The sequence below is a fragment of the Bos indicus genome, chromosome 14 (assembly GCF_029378745.1).
Source record: "Bos indicus isolate NIAB-ARS_2022 breed Sahiwal x Tharparkar chromosome 14, NIAB-ARS_B.indTharparkar_mat_pri_1.0, whole genome shotgun sequence".
Taxonomy (NCBI): Eukaryota; Metazoa; Chordata; class Mammalia; order Artiodactyla; family Bovidae; genus Bos; species Bos indicus.
In genome coordinates, this window is record NC_091773.1 from 16886573 (window position 1) to 16906252 (window position 19680).

The 19680-nt window shown below is 42.1% G+C and overlaps 1 protein-coding gene across 6 annotated transcripts in view; it reads left to right on the forward strand.

Annotated features, from left to right (window-relative positions):
* The first annotated feature begins 1181 nt into the window (after positions 1-1181).
* Positions 1182-19680, forward strand: part of C14H8orf76 (chromosome 14 C8orf76 homolog) — a 38317-nt gene continuing 19818 nt past the window's right edge. The window contains exons 1-6 of one of the 6 annotated variants that reach the window (XM_070802497.1): positions 1182-8132; positions 10627-10833; positions 11178-11273; positions 11984-12127; positions 16168-16616; positions 16941-18542. In XM_070802497.1, the coding sequence (XP_070658598.1) occupies positions 8016-8132; positions 10627-10833; positions 11178-11273; positions 11984-12127; positions 16168-16616; positions 16941-16983 (1056 nt within the window). In that variant the 5' untranslated portion in view covers positions 1182-8015 and the 3' untranslated portion in view covers positions 16984-18542. The other 5 variants (XM_070802495.1, XM_070802494.1, XM_019973995.2 and 2 more) reach the window with 5 other exon arrangements.

Genomic DNA, 19680 nt, shown 5'->3' on the forward strand with positions numbered 1-19680 from the left:
TCACAGATTCTGTATGTGCAAATTTGACTACTCATTAAAATGTAATCGTAACCCCTGAATCTATTCATGGCAATTTTGTGCTCATTCATGTGCTTGTACATAGTAGCAAAAAATTTGATTTGTCCCATGTGTATGTTCTGAGCTGAGGTCAAAAAAGGGACTGCTTTGCCTCTTATTTTAGCTGTCAGACTGTAAAGAACCATCCTTTTTGTAATCTGTTTAGTGCCACTTTTAAAATATTTTGTGTTTCTTGTTTGGTAACTTCACCGTTTAAAATGACCCCCAAGTGTATTGCCAAAGTGTTTTCCAGCATTACCGAATGCAAGAAAAGTTGTGACATGCCTTGTGGAGAAAAATGTGTGTTAGATAAGCCTCATCCAGACACAAGGAATATGCTGTTGAACTTTAATAACCTATATATATCAATATATATTAAATAAGGTGTCTTTAACATTAATGAATAACCAATATATATCAATATATATTAAATAAGGTGTCTTTAACATTAATGAATAACCAATATATATCAATATATATTAAATAAGGTGTCTTTAAGCACAAACAGGTTTCTTAGGTGGCACAAGTGGTAAAGGATCCGCTTGCCAACGCAAGGGACAGAAGAGGAGCGAGGTCAATCCCTGGGTTGGGAAGATCCCCTAGAGTAGGAAATGGCAGCCTACTCCAGTATTCTTGCCTGGAAAATTCCCCGGGCAGAGGAGCCTAGCGGCCTACAGTCCATGGGGCCACAGAGAGATGACACAACTGAGCGCACACGCATACACACACAAGCAAAAACACATAAAACAAGGCATATGTATTGATTGATTGATGAAACTTATGACCAGAAGATCCCAGGATCTTAACCCTAGAAGCAATGTTCAGTATCTATGGTGACTTTATAAAACACAACTACTGTGAGTAATGAGAATTGACTGTATTCCCTTCTGTGGGTTGTCTTTTCACTTTATTTATGATGCACACAAAAAGATGCACACACAATTTTAATTTTGGTGAAGTCCAATTTATTTTTCTCTCTCTTTTTTTTTTTTGCTCATTCCGAGCAATGTTTTGTAGTTTTTATTTTATAAAAGAGTAAAATACCTATAAATAAATGCAACCAAGTCTTACTTTCACCTCCTTGGTTGCTTTTATTTATAGGTATTTTATTCTTTCAAGATGTTACTATTACTGGACTTGCTTTCTTAATTTCTTTTTTAGATTGTTCATTGCTGCTGTATAGAAGCACACAAAATTTTTGTTCGTTGATCTTTTAACCTGCAGCTTTGCTAAATTTGTTTACTAGCCCTAGTAACTTTCATGTGGATTCTTTAGAATTTTCTATATGTAGCATCATGTTATCCATAAATAGATGTAGTTCTACTCCTTTCCAGTTTGAATGCCTATTACTCTTTTTCTTGTCTAATGGTTCTGGTTAGAACTTCTAGTACTGGGTTGAATAGCAGTGGTGACAGAGGCTTGTCTTGTTGATCATAAGAGAAAGCTTTCAGTCTCACATCAAATATGATGTTTCTGTGGGCTTTTATTAAATGCCCTTTATCGTGTTAAGGAGGTTCTATTCCAAGTTTTCTAAGCAGTTTTATCATGAAAGAGTTTTGGCTTTTGCCAAAAGCCTTCCCTGCATCAGTTGAAATGATCTTATTTTTACCCTTCATTCCATTAACGTGATGTATTACATTGTTTAATTTTCTTTTGTTGAGCCACTCTTACATTTCTAGGATAAATCCCACTTGGTTATGGTGTGTCATACTTTTAATATTCTGTTGTCTCCCATTTGCTAGTATTTTGTTGTGGGTTATTACATTTATATTCATAAAATATATTGGTCTTGATGTATCTCTTCTTGTGATTTCTTTATGTCATATGATAAAAGTATGCTTAGTTCTGGAAGATACTGCCAAACTATCCTCCAAAGTGGTTATACCATTTTACATTCCTACCAGCAGTGAATGAGACTTCCAGTTGCTCCATATTCTCACAAGCATTTGCTATTGTCAGTATTCTAGATTTGGGCCATTCTAATAGGTGTGTAGTGGGATCTCACTGTTGTTTTAATTTACATTTCCTTGACTACATACTAGTGTTGAACATCTTTTCATATGCTTTTTTGCCATCTGTATATCTTTTCTGGTGAAGTTTCTGTTAAGGTCTTTTACCTATTTTTAAAATTTATTTATTTTTAATTAGAGGTTAATTGCTTTACAGTATTGCATTGGTTTCTACCAAACATCAAGTTGAATCAGCCAAGATTTACCCATGTCCGTTCCCACTTGAACATCCCTCCCACCTCCCTCCCCAGTCCACCTCTGTAGGTTGTTACCAAGGGCCTTTGACCTATTTTTAAAATCAGGTTGTTCGTTTTCTTACTGAGTTTTAAGGGTTATTTCTATATGTTAGATAACACTCCTTTATCAGATTTGCCTTTTGTAAATATTTTCAGCTGAGCCATGGCTTGTCTTCTCTTATCATCCTTTTGAAACTGTCTCTTGCAGAGCAGAAGTTTTTAAATTTAATGAAGTCTAGTTTACCCATTATTTCTTTCATGGATAGTGCCTTTGGTGTTTTATCTAAAAAGTCATTGTCATAATAAAGATCATCTCAGTTTTCCCGAGGTTATTTTCTAGGAGTTTTATAAAATGCATTTTACATTTTGCATTTATGGTCCACTTTGAGTTACTTTTTGTGAAGGGCATAAGGTCTGTATCTAGTTTCTTTTTTTTTAAACATGTGGATGTCCAGTTAATCCAGCACCATGAAAAGATGATCTTTAGATACAAAGTACCTTAATGGAATTAAGCTCTCTTTCTTTCAGACTTCCTTTGCACTTTATATTTCTCTTAAGGGGTTCATTACTTTCAATCTTATATTCAGTCTTTTGTTCATTAATTGCATTTTTTTACACAGTAGGTACACAGCTGCTTTGACTGAAATAATGTTATTTAGTCACTAAGTCGTGTACAACTCTTTGCGACCCCATGGACTGTAGCCCACCAGGCTCTTCTGTCCATGGGATTTCCCAGGCAAGAATACTGGAGTGGATTGCCGTTTCCTTCTCCAAGGTATCTTCCTGACCCAGGGATTGAACTTGTATCTCCTGCATTGCCAGGCTTATATGAATGTTACTCCTTCTCTCTGATTTCTCCTTCTGATGTCACCACCACAGTTGTTGCCTCCCCTCAAAGGCCTCCTTCATTCCTTTCCTGCTCCAGTCAGTACTAACTGCTTCCCCTGTGTCCACCCAACAGGTTTTGGTTGACTCTGCGTGTACATCTGTTTCATTAGCTTACAGCGCTTTGAAGGCAGAAAACATTAAAAAAACTTTTTTTAAAGCTAACATTTGCTGAACACTATGTCAAGCACTAGAGTGAGAGAGTTACATGATGTATCTGAATCCCCATGGATGATGCATGAAGTTGTTCAGCAGCTAAGTCCTGTCTGACTCTTTGTAACCCCATGGACTGCCGCACACCAGGCTTCCCTGTCCTTTACTATCTCCTGGAGTTTGCTCAAACTCATGTTCATCGAGTCGGTGATGCTATCCCACCATCTCATCCTCTGATGCATGAAGGTGACACTATTATTACCCCCACAGTGCAGATGAGGAAAGTGAGCCTCACACAGGTTCAAATTCACACACCTAGTATGTGTTAGAGATGCCAAACTGTCTCCAGAGCTCTCACCCTTAACCACTGCCTCTAGTGCCTAACCAGTGTCCTCACAAAATTGTTGTTCAGTAAATGTTCATCAAATTGAACTGAAAGTTGTGAGTCCGGGAGCCAGGAGAGAAAAAAGCAATGCCGGCTAGTTGTGCACATAGCTAGTGTTGGCAGGCAGTGTTTGTCTTTGGGACAACAGCCTGTGACACTGGAATGAAATGATCTCAGCAAGAGACAGTACACTTCACAAGCCCTGAGAAAATTTCAGTTGGCTCAAGAGTTGCTGACCTGAATAAAAGGGCATGAAATTGAGTTTTGTAGAGGAAAAGAGGAAAGAGGCCAAAATTCAGCTACAGAGTCAGACCATATGACAACCACGGGGGTGATGGGAAAATAATGTGACATCATGGGCACCAGACACAGCAAACAGAAGAAATACAGCCAAGAAGCTAGTAAGATACAGTATTTGAAATCTGGGGTCATTAGATCACTTGTTCATTCAGTAAATGTGTAAGGAGCACACGATTTGCTACCTGCTTCACTCTCCTGTCTCAGGCCACACACCAAGCTCTCTTGCGAGCCCACTTGGCCTCAGGACTGTGGCTCACTTTCTGCTCCTCATTCTTGCCTTGCAGTTTTTCAGATGCTCTTGCTCCAGATGTCCTCTTGGCCAACTCCTCTTCATTCCTGGCTCAGCTGTTCAGAGGCACCTTCTTTGACTACCTGGCTACCTGAAGGAGTCCCTTATACATCATCCCCCAAATTTTCTTTGTAGCACTTACCATGGGCTAAAGCTACCTCTTTCATTTACTTACTTGTTCATTATCTATCTACTCACTAGAACTGAAGTTCCATGACAGCAAGAATTTCACCTGTCTTATCACTGTATCCTCCATTCAAAACAGTCCTTGCTTATAGTAGGTACTCAATAAATTTTAGTTGAATCAGTGACTGTACCTCCTATAAAAATTTTCAGAGACTTTCCTGACTGTCTAGTGGGTAAGACTCTGTGCTTCCACTATAGGGGGCATGGGTTCTATCCCTGGTTGGGGAACTAAGATCCTGAATGCCACTCGGCATGGCCGAAGAAAGAAAAAAGAAGACTAACTTTGGCAAAGGCTGTTACGAATATTATTTCCTGGGTGCTAGATAAGTGCAAACTAAAGTCACATTGTCCCCTTTCCTGCCATCAGAGTGTCTGTCATAGGCACTCCCTAACACCTGGCACTTCCTAGGTGTATGAGGTGTGTTTAACAGTTACAGAGCACTCTTTTACTGGTTTGCTTTCCTCTCTCTTTTTTAAAAAGACGTATTTTGAGATTTGTTTTTGACTGCACTGGGTCTTCGCTGCTGCACTGGACCTTTCCCTAGTTGTGGTGAGCCGAGGCTACTTTTTGTTGCAGTGCACGGGCTTCTCATTGTGGTGGCTTCTCTTCTTGTGGAGCACAAGCTCTAGAGCATGGGCTTCAGTAGTTGTGACGCACAGGCTTCGTTGCTCTGTGGCATGTGGGATCTTCCCAGACCAGGAATCGAACCTGTGTCCCCTGTATTGGCAGGCAAATTCTTAACCATTCGACCACCAGGAAAGCCTTACTCTGCTCTTTTAAAATATTATTCCAGGGTCTATCAATTGAGGTGGTGGTTTACAACTTGGGGTACCAGACCCTGGGTCCTCAATGATGATAGCAATCTTTGAGCTGTTTTCAATATTGTCAATGACTTAACATCAATCACGTTTAGTCTTTCCTCAAGCTTCCCAGGGTCCTTGGCAGTTACTTCTTTGCTTTCATAGAATCCTAACATGCAGTGAGGCAATGCTAATAGGCTCAGGCAGGGCAGAGCTTGAATTAGCTGTTACAGAGGACTTGGATTCAAATTTCTTTAAAGGAAAATGAAGCAATCGTTGGTTAGCATATGCAGTTTTACTGCATATGCAAATCCTGCACTACTTTGGAGGAAAATAACTAAGACGGTTCTTAGTGGTAAAAAGGCTGGAAACCCCTTAGCTCAGGGAGCCTGAGTTCAAAAGGCAAAGAACTCTCTTTTACCCATAAACTCCCCTTCCATGACTTCCTGATCATTTCAGCAAAATATCTACCTCAGTTAGTTGTAGGGCCAGGAAGAGGCTAGACTGGAGGCATCTCAGAACAGGGGAGAGTAGAAGTTCCAAAAACCAAGCACCCCTAAAAAAGGGAAAGGTGAAAAAAAAAAAAAAAAAAACTCCCTGCCTCCTTTGCTCTTTGCACCTGGGACAGGAATTTTGAATAAACATACATTACTCAGTTGCTATCAGACAGGCACCTTACATGCACTATTTTAATCAACGCCCACTTCACAGATCAGGTTACACAGCCAGCAAATAACTGAACCAGGATCATGAATCCAGACAAATCTGGTGCTTGAGGGCCTTTGACAATATGCTGTACTGTCTTTGTTAGGACAGAGCATTTTAGAATTAGGGCAACTAGCTCTTCCTTCTTTAGACTCCATTGCTTCTGGGTGATAATATCATGGATACCTTTTTCCCTTCCTTTTCTATAATTTCTAAAATTTTCCTAACTAGGACTTTTCCATAAGGGTCCTTACATGAATGAATTCATCAGTGGTTAATGTCTGTAGGCTATTCTGGTGGAGATACAGGAGCTGGTTCTAGATTTGGGGAATCATCAACAGAGAGATGGATTTTGAAAAACTGGGGAGTGGATTCGGTTCTCCTAGAGTTAATGTGTGGAGAAGAAATTTGGGTTGAGAAAAGAACCCTGGAAGAGAAAACCTCCATGTCTATGACCTGCTATGTAATATGGTGCCATAATACTATGCTGTGAAATACTGGCCCCATATTTTGTCAACAATTTGTACGTTTTTGTCTCAAGGAACATCTTGAAAGAGTAAGAATTCTAGTAAATGTTGTGTTTAGAGTTCTGGGATCTAGTGTTTTTCTGGGAAGAATTAATGCTCCCTGATTGAGTCCCCAGAATAAATCTCCATGTCCCCTGTTTTACAAGCCCTTCAATTACTGTATTACTGTTCAGCCGCTCAGTCATATCTGACTCTTTGCGATCCCCATGGACTGCAACACACAGGCGTCTCTGTCCGTCACCATCTCCTGAAGCTTGCTCAAACTCAGGTCCATTTGAGTAGATGACGCCATCTAACCATCCCATCCTCTGTCGTCCCCTTCTCCTCCTGCATTCAATTTTACCCAGCATCAGGGTCTTTTCTAATGAGTCAGCTCTTCACATCAGGTGACCAAAGTATTGGAGTTTCAGCTTCAGCATCAGTCCTTCCAGTGAATATTTAGGATTGATTTTTAGGATTGACTGGTTTGATCTCCTTGCAGTCCAAGGGACTCTCAAGAGTCTTCTCCAATTCAAAAGCATCAGTTCTTTGATGCTCAGCCTTCTTTATGGTCCAACTCTCACATTCATACACGACTACTGGAAACATCATAGCTTTGACTATACAGACCTTTCTTGGCAATGTCTCTGCTTTTTAATACACTGTCTAGGTTTGTCATAGCTTTTCTGAATTACTATACCCCAATCTTTATAATTGGTGTGGCTCTTCCATGAAGACACACAGACATTATTGACTCAATTCTTTATTTCCCAGCTTTTAGCCACATAATTGGAGAAGGCAATGGCACCCCACTCCAGTACTCTTGCCTGGAAAATCCCATGGATGGAGGAGCCTGGTAGGCTGCAGTCCATGGGGTCGGTGAGAGTCGGACACGACTGAGCGACTTCACTTTCACTTTCATGCATTGGAGAAGGAAATGGCAACCCACTCCAGTGTTCTTGCCTGGAGAATCCCAGGGATGGGGGAGCCTGATGGGAGGCCGTCTATGGGGTCGCACAGAGTTGGACACGACTGAAACGACTTAGCAGCAGCAGCAGCCACATAATAGTTGATCCTGAGCAAATTACTTAACCTTTCTAAGGCCCCAATTTTTCATTTGAAAAATGAGAATCATTGTGTCTTTGAAAAGTTGTTAGAAAAGTTACAGTAAAATGAAAAAAAAAAAAAAAAAGTCTTAGAACAGTGCCAGGAATACTGTCAACAGTGAAAACCTGGTTTTTAACAGCTACCCTGAGGCCAGTGCTTTTTGATGAGTGCACGTAAGGATCGCTCTGTCCATCTCCAGAAACGAAGAAGTCAAGTTCTGTCCTCGCCTTGTGAATTAAATAAAATCTCAGCTCAACAACTTTAAACTTACCATGGGGCAAGTCCCGGTCTGGCCTCTGCCCTAAGACTACAAGTCCCAGCATGCCGCGCGCCGGATCTTGCCGGCCCCTTCCGCTCTAGGTACCGCCTCCTCGATGCGCCGGTGTGGGGCGCGCAATGGAAACGGGATGCTGGCTGCTCGGCGGCGAGTTTGAGGACTCGGTGTTCGAGGAGAGGCGGGAGCGGCGGCCTGGACCACCCGAGTCGTACCGCGCCAAACGCTGCGAGCCTCAGGTGAGAGAGCGGGGCCTGTCGGCCTCACCGCAGCTTCCGGGCCTGGTGGTCCCGGCCCGACAGCGCTTCAGACGTCCTACGCCCGCGTAGCCTGTCCCCCGAACCCAGACCCTCTGGCCGCCCTAAGCTCACTTGGGCCTCCCTGCCATCCCTCCACCTACGAGCCGCACCTGCTGAGTCCGACATCCTCTGCCCCGGAGGGAATCCCCGCGCAGTCGGCCATCACGTCACACCTGGCGTTCGGCCGGTCTCACCGCGCCTCGCTGGCCTCACGCCCCTACTCAGTAATCTGTATTAGCTACCATGGACCTTCGCTGCTTCTGCAGCCGTATAGTCAGGGCCCCTAGAAATTCAGCCACCGCCCACTTTTCAGACCTCAGTGTTGTCTGCTCTCCGAACCGGGCCTGTTCTTGTTCACTGAGTTCCCCTTGCCCACGTTAACCCCGCTCAGGTGGTCAAAATCGTTCAATTATCTCCATTTCTCAAGGTCCACCTTAAATGCCGCCTCCTCCATAAAGTCTTTTCTAACTCCCGCTTCGAACCACATTATTTTTGTCTGTTAACGAAGTTGTCAGTATCTCGTAAAGCTCTTAGACCCAGAATGCTGAATGATCACAGGATGGTGCGTGCCTCACCTTATGTCCTCCACACTGCCTACCAGTTTTTGTTCATAGTAGGAAGTCTGAATACTTTGCGTAAGTAGAGTATTACCTTGGATTTTTTCTAGTCTGTAAATCTCATCTCACCAATAATAGTTCCTTTTTATCAAATAGTATTCCAGGCACTGGGCATATATTGTCTCATTTTTCCTTAAAACCCCTGTACGTACAGATGTCAGGCACTCTGAAATACCTGGATTGGATTGTATTTTTGTTTTATTTCATTTACATTTTCTCCTTGCCACGTGCAGTCTTTCAGAGTGACCTACTTGATCTGTAGACTAAAACTGGGAAATGGACTTTTGAAGTCCTGTGGTACCACATTAAAAAGCCACAGTTGTGAGATAGGACCCTTGGATTCCAGCATTGACTTTACGAGTCAGTAAATTAACTTTCAGAGTGTCAGTTCCTTACTCATCATTTGAGAAAAAAATAAAATAATGTTTGTTGGCTCACAGGGTTATTGTGAGAGTGGAATGAGATAATACTTTGCCAGGTGTGATGTGCTTTTACTTATAAAGTAAAATCCCCAAAATCACTTGTCTTTAGAATTTATTTATTTGGCAAATGGTAACTCTCATAAATTCAGAGAGTTACCATTCAGGCCTCATTCAAGAAATGAATTCAGGCTTCATTCAAGTCCTGTTGGTTTTCCCAAGTGTAAAACTAGGAGTGTGAGATAGATTTGTTTTCCCTTACTGCTTGGTGTGGAACCACGTATTTGTCTTATCTGCACTTCACGTCTTAGTTTTCACCCTTGTTCACAGCTTTTCCCTCCTTTTCTTATCAGAATGGAGTATTTGAAGCCTTTCTCTTCTGAGTTCTTGCATTTGAAAGCCAATTTTGCCTGATCATTTCCTGGTAGAATTTCGACTATTGGATGGAGGTGTGCAGTAATGCAGCTGTTGTTCAAGAAGTTGGGAACTGGGGAGTAGTAAAGTGCAAAGCAAAATTATGAGTTCAGTATATAGACTGTTATTAGGTTACACACTGCTTCAGGGAGGACAGAAAAGCAGTGGTTGCTAGCTTTCTCCACTGTGGGGGATCAGGCTAAGGAGGGAACTATATTACTAAGATAACAGGGTGGCCGTGATACCCAGGCATCTCTCTTAGAAATAGAACTGAGAAAGTTTGACACCATGGTGGAACTATCACAAATGCAGTTACTTTTGAATTAATAACAACATTTAACTGGGGACAGACTTCATTTGACTACATTGTGTTTTACTGTGAGTAAAAGAGAGGATGAGATACTTCTTTGGAGCTGGAAAACTGGCACACGGTATGCTTTTCATCATCCCTGTTTTCTCATCTTAACATTCTTAATGCAATAATAAAAAAAAAAATCTGTTTCACTTTTCTTTTTATCCGTAGGGTTTAAAGCAGTAGAAAAGTGAATAAAATATTCCAGATGGACTTTTCCTGAAACTTTTCTCCTACAATACGTTGGCATTTGATTGCATGGAAGCCTCCTTTCAGCCTTAATTTCTTTTCTTGTCTTTGCTTAGATTCTACTTTTTGCTTTTACACTTTCCTAATAGCACTGTAATAGCAGTTCTTTCCTATGTTATCTCTGTAAAGAGTTGTTCCATCCACCCTAAGAAATTCTCTGCGGGAAAACATATCTCAGTCTAAAGAACCACTGTAAACTGTGCTAGTTAAATGTAGGTTCCCAGGCCCTAAACCCCAAATTGGAAGTGCTATGGAAACTAAATACTTTAACACTTGTTTAGTTGAGGTATCATATTATTGGTATATTTATTACTGGTGATAATTTTCATAAAAACTGAGTCACCATTAAAATTGTCATTCTTGGGACTTCTCTGGTGATCCAGTGGTTAAGAATCTGCCTTGCAATGCAAAGGACGCGAGTTCGAGCCCTGGTCTGGAAACTAAGATCCCACATGCTGCAGGGCAACCAAGCCTGCCGGCTGCAACTGCTGAGCCTGCCTGCTGCGATGAAGACCCAGCACAGCAAAAACAAAACAAAACACTTGTCATTCTTCTTTATCAGATGTTTTCCTGAGTCTTATCCTGGAGAAGTATGTCTTTTCTGAGGTTTAATCAGTTGTATGTGGGAAATTGCTCTTGAGTCTGGGATGGAAAGGACTTCCCAGGTGGTGTTAATGGTAAAGAACCCAACTCCCAATACAGGAGACACGAGATGTGGGTTCAATCCTTAGGTTGGGACGATCCCCTGGAGGAGGGCATGGCAACCCACTCCCATATTCTTGCCTGGAGAATCCCATGGACAGAGGAGCCTGGAGGACTGTAGTCCATGGGGTTGCACAAAGTTGGACACGACTGAAGTGACTTAGCACTCCTGCACATGGGGTGGAAAAGCATAACCTCCTTCTCTATAATATGCTGTTTTCACAATTTCTAGTGGTTTTATGAAGAAACAGGGAGCAGCGATGATGTTGAAGCTCTGACTGTCCAGAAATTCAAAGGGGACCTGGCCTACAGACGGCAAGAGTATCAGGTAGAATTTAACATATAGAAGATTGTGCTGCTTGAAATGTTCTCTTGTTCTGTCCACTGCAGTATATTTAAATAACAGTGTACTATAATAAGTGTTGCTCTTGAAGATGAATTTGATCCTTTGTGAGATGTGTTTGTACTCTTAGAATCCTAAGCTTCTGGCCTTCTCCACACGGCTCTGTATGCTTTGTTTCCTGTCACTCCGGTATAGCGAGCTTGTTTGGATCCTTGTAGATTACTTATCTCCTCAGTATGCAGAAGCCTCTAGCTTGGATACCTCGTGAGGCCACAGGAGTAAGGCACCCCAAAATGTGTTTTAAAAAAGAAGTGGGGGAAAGAACTAACAACTAGCTATCAGCTTGCTTTTTATATTGACTTCATGTCATCTTCACAAGGATCCTGTTGTTGTTTTGCTCATGTGAAAAGATTCTACAGCAAGTTAGTGGCAGAACCGGGAGTCACATCCTGGTCTTTTGGGCTCCAGAATGTTTTAATTATATTCTCCAGACATTTCTTCTCTACCTCTTAGAAAACTAGTACCGACTGAAATGCTCAAGTCTTCCTTTAGTTCATTGCAGGGTCAGTTATAACATTATCTACTGCCTAGGAAACATATCACCCCCATGACTGAATTCTTTTTTCATATTGTGTTTTCTGCCTTTCTCTTCATCCCCTCCCTTCATTTGCCTTTATTTAACAATTATTTGCCAGAAAGCACTGCAGGAGTATTCCAGTATCTCAGAAAAACTGCCATCTACAAATTTTGCCATGAAAAGGGATGTCCAGGAAGGCCAGGCTCGATGCCTTGTTCACCTGGGAAGGCACAAGGAAGCCCTGGAGATTGCCACAAACTTGGTGAGTGGTTTCTGTGCCCGTTTCCATTTGCTTTCCTAGGATGACTGAATAGTTTATTTAAAAAAAAAAAAAAGACAAAACAAAAAACAACTTCTTGCTGGCAGCAAAATCTGTGGGTTTGGATAAGCAGAAGGAAATTGTCAGTGGTAGAAGAACTTTATTATGATGAATAGTTTTGAGCTCCAGACATAATCATTTCCTTGTAATATTTTTTCCTATGTTATGCTCAAAATTTTTCATTGCCTGAAAACCTCACTTGCAAAGGTTTTACTCTTATTAGGAGTAAATAAATACTCAGTAAATTACCAGTGATCTTTTTTCTTCTTTAGGTGTTTCGTTGTTGTTTAGATTTTTATCTTTCGAAGTTTCTACAATGAATATGTATTACTTTTATAAACAGGAAAAAAGACTGCCAGAAATTGAATAAATATCATACTAAGCCAGGCTTAATCCTTTTTATTCTTGATGGAGTCTGCAGAATTTTTTTAAGCAAAAAAAAAGAGCACTGCTAGATTCTGCTTGTTTTTGTTTTCAGATTAAAGCACCTGTAGGTTTTTTGTGTGGAGAAGGCAATGGCACCCCACTCCAGTACTCTTGCCTGGAAAATCCCAGGGTTTTTTGTGTAAATTTTATATGGGAGTGAGTTTGAGTCCACCAATCCTAGTTTATAGATGACCAGTTTTCTTCCTTAGAGGGATGTAATGAAGCACCAAGGCACTGATCTTGAATCCTTCAAATCTTGGCCAGAGGTCAGCCTAAAGTATGCATGCAATTGAATTGTCCTCCTCTATCTCATTAACTAAGAGAAATCCTTAAATTTACTTGCCTGGGCTTCATTGCATAGGACCTCAGCCTCTTGCCATGAGAGGAAACCTTGGCGGTAATGTTCTTCAGAACATGGAAAACAGCTGTGTTTTGTTCTTTCCTTTTCTCCCCTCTACTAATTATGGGTTAATTCTTAAAACCAGAAGATAAGATTACCCTGTTAAGGAAGCACATGGCATGAACACAGTGAACTTGGTGGGTTTTAATAGTGTTCAGCCTCCCTGGTATGCAAATTAGCAGCAACTTGGGTTCTTTTGGTTGATTTTTCTAGATATCCGTCACCTGTCCTTCATTACGGCTCGGCTCTACCATTACCTATCTCTCCCTCGCATCTCCTGATGTCACTGTTGTGCTTTGTCTTCCCCTGAGTACCCCTGAAGGCAGCTAGAGTAATGTCAAGGCTGGACTGTCTCTGGTTCCTTCTAGCTTAGTGACTGTTTCTGTGGCTCAGAAAAATGTGTTGCCAATCAGCAGATGCCATCCGGAGTGTGAGATCCAGGCAGAAGGAGGGACCAGTCAGAAGCCCTTCAGCTCCTCTGTCAGGCCTTGGAGGACTGCTCCTTGGGCTCCTGGGCACCCTGACAGGCAGGAGGATTAGGGAGGAAATGGCACCAGAGGGTCGTGGGTCTCACCCCTTGCTTTGGGGTGAGATCTCTTCACATGATCTCAGTGAACCCTGCCTATTTGCCTGGTTTTCTCATTTCCTGATACCCTGTGTTTTGTTTTCATTTTAAAAGTTTCTCCCTTCTTATAGACCTTCTTTTTTTTATTTGCTCTGTCTTGTTTCTGGGGTTTGTTCCAGCGGTTACTGTCCCCTCATACTCTGTAGGGAATAGGTCAGCATTGAACAAAACAGACAGCAAGTCCTAGAGCTCCCAGCATGACATGAACATTTTATGCTCACAACTTCTGAAGTTTATTCATCTCTCTTCTTAATGATTTTTGAATAAAATTTGTAACAGAACTTATTTCTTAATTTAAATATCTTATAGTCGCTGGTAGGCTCATGTGATAAACTGTGGTAAGGAAACTGCTTTTTGACAGTTAATGACTTTTTTCCCCCCATTTGTCACTTCACAAACATTTCAGTCCTACCATGTGCCCGGTTCTGGGTTCGATGCCAAGGAGAGAGAACCCTGTCCATACCCTGTGTTTACATCACTCACCTAGTAAACTAATGGGAGACTCCTAAGCCCACTAACACACATCAACTCTTCTGAAGTTCCTTTATTCTGTGACTTCTAGCAGGATCTGCTGTAGCTCTGCTGCTTACTAGCTGTGTGACGGCAGGTAGCTTACCTAACTTCTCTGTTGTGACTTGGTTGCCTCGTCTCTAAAATGGGAATAGCGATAGTCTATTTTAAAGGATTGTCATGGGGATTACATGAGTAAAGCAGGTGGAGTAGTGTCTGGCATACGGTTAGCATTCTGTAAATGTTAGCAATCATCACTGTCATTGCATTACAGGACTTGGAATATTCTGGGAAAAAGCACACAACTCATTTAAATGGAATTTAATTTCCAAAGACTTCTTTATTAGTTGTGCTCAGTCATGCCTACTCTTTGTGACCCTGTGGATTGTAGCCCACCAGGCTCCTCTGTTCATGGGATTTTCCAGGCAAAAAGACTGGAGTGGGTTGCCATTTCCTTCTCTTCACTAGTTAGGCCACCCAGAATCGGTGCATCAGAATCATGGTTTGTATGCTACAGACCCCAACACACACTTGCTTTCTCAATGTGAACATGTTTTTATTTGTATTTATTTATTTAAAAGTCTTTATTGAATTTGTTACAGTATTACTTCTGTTTTCTGTTTTGGTTTTTTTCGCCACAAGGGATGTATGATCTTAGCTCCCTGACCAGGGATTGAACCTCTACCTCCTGCATTGGAAGGTGAAGTCTTATCCACTAGAGCACCAGAGAAGTCCCTGGAAATGTTTTTAAACAGTATAGAGCACTATGGACTGATTGTAGAGGAAAGATTGCATTTCCTGTAGACAGTCTATACATGTTGCTTTTCTTACTATAAGAAACATGAAGATGTATTTCTCAACAGTTATTAGACATCTGCTATGTCTGAGGTGCTGTGCTCTGTACTGGGAATTCAGCATTGAACAAAAACTCTTTTGGAACTTAATAGTCTGTGGGGAAAGAAAGAATACTGAGATAGTAATAGGAAGATACAGTATGACCTAATAGGTTACATGGGGCTTGATTTCCTTTCTTTTCAATCAACATATGGATATTTAGAGTCCTCCCCAAGGTTTCACTCACTGACGTGCCAGTATCTTCCGGCTACATGCTGGGTAGTTTTATTCTTATTTCTCACTCAGTTCTGTGCAGGAGCTTGATCCAGATACTAGTAGGCCAGATTTTCCTTAGACTTAAAATCAACTGAATCTCTGCAGACTTTGACGTAGAAAAAGAAGCCCTCACCCACAGGGCTTTTGCCATATGGCAAGTTAGGCAAGAGGCGGTGCCTCTGGTTAAGTAGACTTGAAAAGGATTTTCTGATCAGAAGGAAACCAAGCAACCCCCTCTGGCCAAGAATAACTGGTCTTGGTAATGGTTACCAGAGAAGGCATTTGGATTCAATTACGATGCATCAAGAAACACTGAGAGCTTCAGGGCCATCCTGTTTAAGATGTCTAAGCCAAGTAGATTTGGAAATAGAGTCCATTTGAATCCTCAAGGAAATTGCCATTTGGATTTTTAGAAAGCCTGGAATATTAAAATGGAACCATTAGCCCAGAGTATAAAAAAGTTGGCTTGGTTCTTTCAGATGTCTGGCTGAAGACAGTTAAGATTTTTTTTTTTGACAGTTAAGATTATAATGCACAATTGAAAAAAAACTGACACAGAGGTTTTTGGTACTGAGCTTTGCCAAGCCACTATCATCTGGATTATGTTACTGCTGTGACATTAGGGTGTTTGGGAATGATTGGTAATATTTTGTTGGGTAGTGTATATTGAGGAGCCTGACGGGATCGGGGGTCACAGAGGGTCGGAGGCGACTGAACACACACACATATTTCTCTAGGTTTATGGTTTCAAAATGAGATCTATTGAGAAACATTTAGTTTGCTCTACTTGTGTGGCTAATGAAAGATACTTGTGATTTAGGACATGCACAACTTAGATTTTTAGGCACCTTCATTTTTATATGGGAAACATCCTGTAGTTTAAACATTTTAACCTTTGTTTTTTCTCTTTAGGAAAATAAAGCAACTAACACAGACCATTTAACCACTGTACTCTACCTCCAGTTTACTATTTGTTCCAGTTTGCAGAACTTGGAGAAAACCATTTTCTGCCTACAGAAACTGATTTCTTTGCATCCCTTTAATCCTTGGAACTGGGACAGATTGGGAGAGGCTTACCTGAACCTGGGGCCGGTGCTGTCAGCATCGCTTGCGTCATCTCAGAAAGAGAACAGTTTCACCTCAAGTGACACGGCTATCAAATCCTCCTTTCCCCACTCAGGAAAAGACTGTCTTTTGTGTTTCCCTGAAACTTTGCCTGAGGGCTCTGTGGAAGTAAGCAGTGGTAACAAGCAAAGGAATGAGAAAGCTCTTAAAAATATTCAAAACCGTATGACAGAAGAGAGAGCAGCAGTGTTGCTAGAAACTCAGATGAAAGCCTGTGCCTCTTTTATACGAACCAGGTAAGCTCAGAGTGGATGGAACACACATGGTGCTAAGGTCGAAATAAAGGTTTTATTTTTTCTGATTTTAAGCTTGTGAAAATTCTAGGCTAGACACCTGATATATGTTTTTGAGATTCTTCCCATGGTCTTGACGGGATCCTTTGAATGTGCCCTTTTAGTATGTAAAATTTAAAAACAACTGTGCTTGCTCAGGAATACAGCTCATATCATCAGTCAAGATATTACGGTTGGCAGATGTTAAAATTGAGGGGGGCGGAATTAAATATATAAAACATTGACGAAGGAGGAAACGATATTTTAAACAAGAGATTTTTCACTCAGGTTCCACAGAAAGCTACCAAAGAAGAAAATCAGACAACCCTGAAGAATCTGCCTTGTGGGTGAGGGTGGATGGTGGTGCCTCCCCTGAGACAGGACAGCAGCGGGAGAGCAGAACCAATCGAGTCCAGCTGGAGCCTTCCGTGAGGAAGTGGGAGGTAGAGCTAGAGGAGCTCCAGGAAGGATCAGCGATTATATGGAGTGAGAAATGGCTTTGAAGGCAAGAGCTCATGTGTGGCCTCTTGAGAAAGCAGTTTCAGTCACGGTGGTGACAGGCAGATGGCAGAGGATGGAGGGGTAAATGGACATGAAATGGAGGGAGCCAAGGGTAAGCAGTATTGTCCAGTAATTTCAAGAGCACGAGAAAGAAAGCAAGGACCCAAAGGGGTCATGTGTGTGAATGTCTCCGAGGCCAGTAGATGCTGTGAACAGTCAGAGTGAAGGCCAGTCAGGTCGTGTGTTCTTCTCTAAAACTCCAGCAGCTTCCCGTTGGACTGACATAAATTCCATGCTTCCTTCCATGCTCCGCGAGGACTTAACATGAGTTGGCCCTGCCCTTCTCTTTCACTCTAGTTTGTTTTCTTCCTGGCTGTGTTTCGGTCACAGAGATCCTCCTGATTTTCAAACACTTGAAGCTAGTTCTTGTAGCCGGGCCCCCTTCCCTTGGCTAAGCCCCTTCTCCCAAATGTTCCTGTGGCTGCTTCCTCACCATCTGAACCTTAGCGTGAATGGTGGCTCAGAAAATTCTTCCGTCACAGCCCTGTCTGAGGTAGACGCTTCCTCCATCCTGTGTCAAGTGTTTGTTTCATGGCCTTCATCACTGCCTGAGACTAGCTTATTACCTGTGATCATCCTCCTTCTGCTCCTTGAGGCAGAAACCTGTCTGTTTTGCTCACCAGTATCCCTCAGTACCTGGAGTAGTATGTGCATTTCTGAAGGCAGGAAATGAGTGAACAGGAGAGCGCTGCTTCTGGGTATAGCAGTGAGGCCAGAGGGAAATTGGAACAATCTGCACACTCAGTGTTTTAGAAAACAGTGAAGAGAAAGAGCTGTGAGAGGAGAGCAGGAAGAAGAAGAGAGGGGACCAGGGCACGGCCATGATGGGGAGGTCAGGGGTGAGCTGATTGTAAAGTGGTTATCAGAGGGTCACTGAAGGTTTGGTCCTGCTTCAAGTAATTGAAGCATGCTGGAGAACCTCCTTAGTCCTTGAGATCGGGTTGCTGTGGCTTCAGGAAGACCGAAGGGTCACAGAGCACCGACTTCAAAGGAACTCCTCCTGGCACTTCTGGGGAGGAGCCTCTGATGGGGAGCCTTGTTCTCTTCACTTGAAATCGTTTGTGCTTTCAGTCGCCTGACTTCTACAGGAAGCCCTTTCGAGGTCTTGCTCTCTGAAGGTTCCTTTGGAAGCTTGGTCTATGAATTTTAGAAAAGATGGTTCTCCAGTGTAATGATGTGCAATTCGTTGAGAGTAAAGAGCTTTAGGGATTCAGATGAAGGTGAGGACCTTCTCCTTAGCCTAGAGGACTCGCTTCCAGCCCAGTGCCAGTGCTGTGTATGAACGGGTCTTTGTCCTTCTCGGGTGCCTCCAGACTGGGACCTGCTGTTTTTCAGGCTTTTGCTTCAGCTTGCCCAGTGTCAGCAAACATCGTTTGCTTTGGAGAGGAACTTAAAGACTCAGCAGGAAATTGAAGATAAAATGAAAAGGTTCAGCTTCAAAGAAGACACTTTGCTGTTGATAGCAGAGGTGAGTGTGTCCCCCAGGGTTTATGTGAAATGAAGCATCACAGATATTTTTCCTGGCTCCGAGACCATTAAGAAAAAACCAAAAAAACACAGGGCTAAATTGCATCTTCTAGAGGACTTCTGTCTCCCTTCTTCCCGTACCTTTTGATCACTTAACTGCTGAAAGTGGCCTCTTCCTCCTCTCTGTCCTGCAGCAAGTTCATTTACTTGTCAGTGCTTGTTAGCACCTGCCTACTTGAACATCAGAAAGGCCCCATAATTGTTTCGTGAGTGCTGAATGAATGAATGTTGACATCTGGGCAGCTCTTTTGTCTGTCTTTCCCCCCATTTGTCCTCATAACAGCCTGTGGGAGGACAGAACTGGGGTGAGGCTCACAAAGGCTGTGACTTGCCTAAGGTCAGATTTTAAGTGGCAGAAGTAAATGGGAACCCCTCCAGCTTCAAGTCCATTTTCTTTCTGCTCCACCCTGTTATTACTTTGACAGTTGCTTAGAAACTCAAATGTCAATTTTGTTTAACTGGTATTAGCTTTTTAAAAAATATGCTAATTGATAAGGCTTTCTGTGATGGTCCAGTGGTTAAGACTCCAGGCTTCCACACTGCAGGGGACCTGGATTTGATCCCTGCTGGGGAAACTTAAGATCCTGTATGTCTTGCTTTGTGGTCAAAAATGTAAAAAAAAAAAAAAAGGTCTTGAAATTTCTTAACATGGTGTTTGGAGATTATCTATAAGTTTATGTTATTCATGCTAATTCCTTTTAATATGTAATTGAAACTTGACAGCTCAAGCACTTTTCCCAGGAGAATAGCTCTTTATCCATATACCTTCTAACATCATTCTTTCAAGAACTGCTGATGGTCTATCTATCCTGTCTTCTTCCTGCAGGCTAAGCTGTCACCTGGACCCCTTTTCCCTCTTCTGGGGTCATCACTCCCGTCTGTTCTCTTTGAGCCTTTTTTCTGCCTTCCCCTTCCGTGGGCTCATTCCCTTGAACTCTCA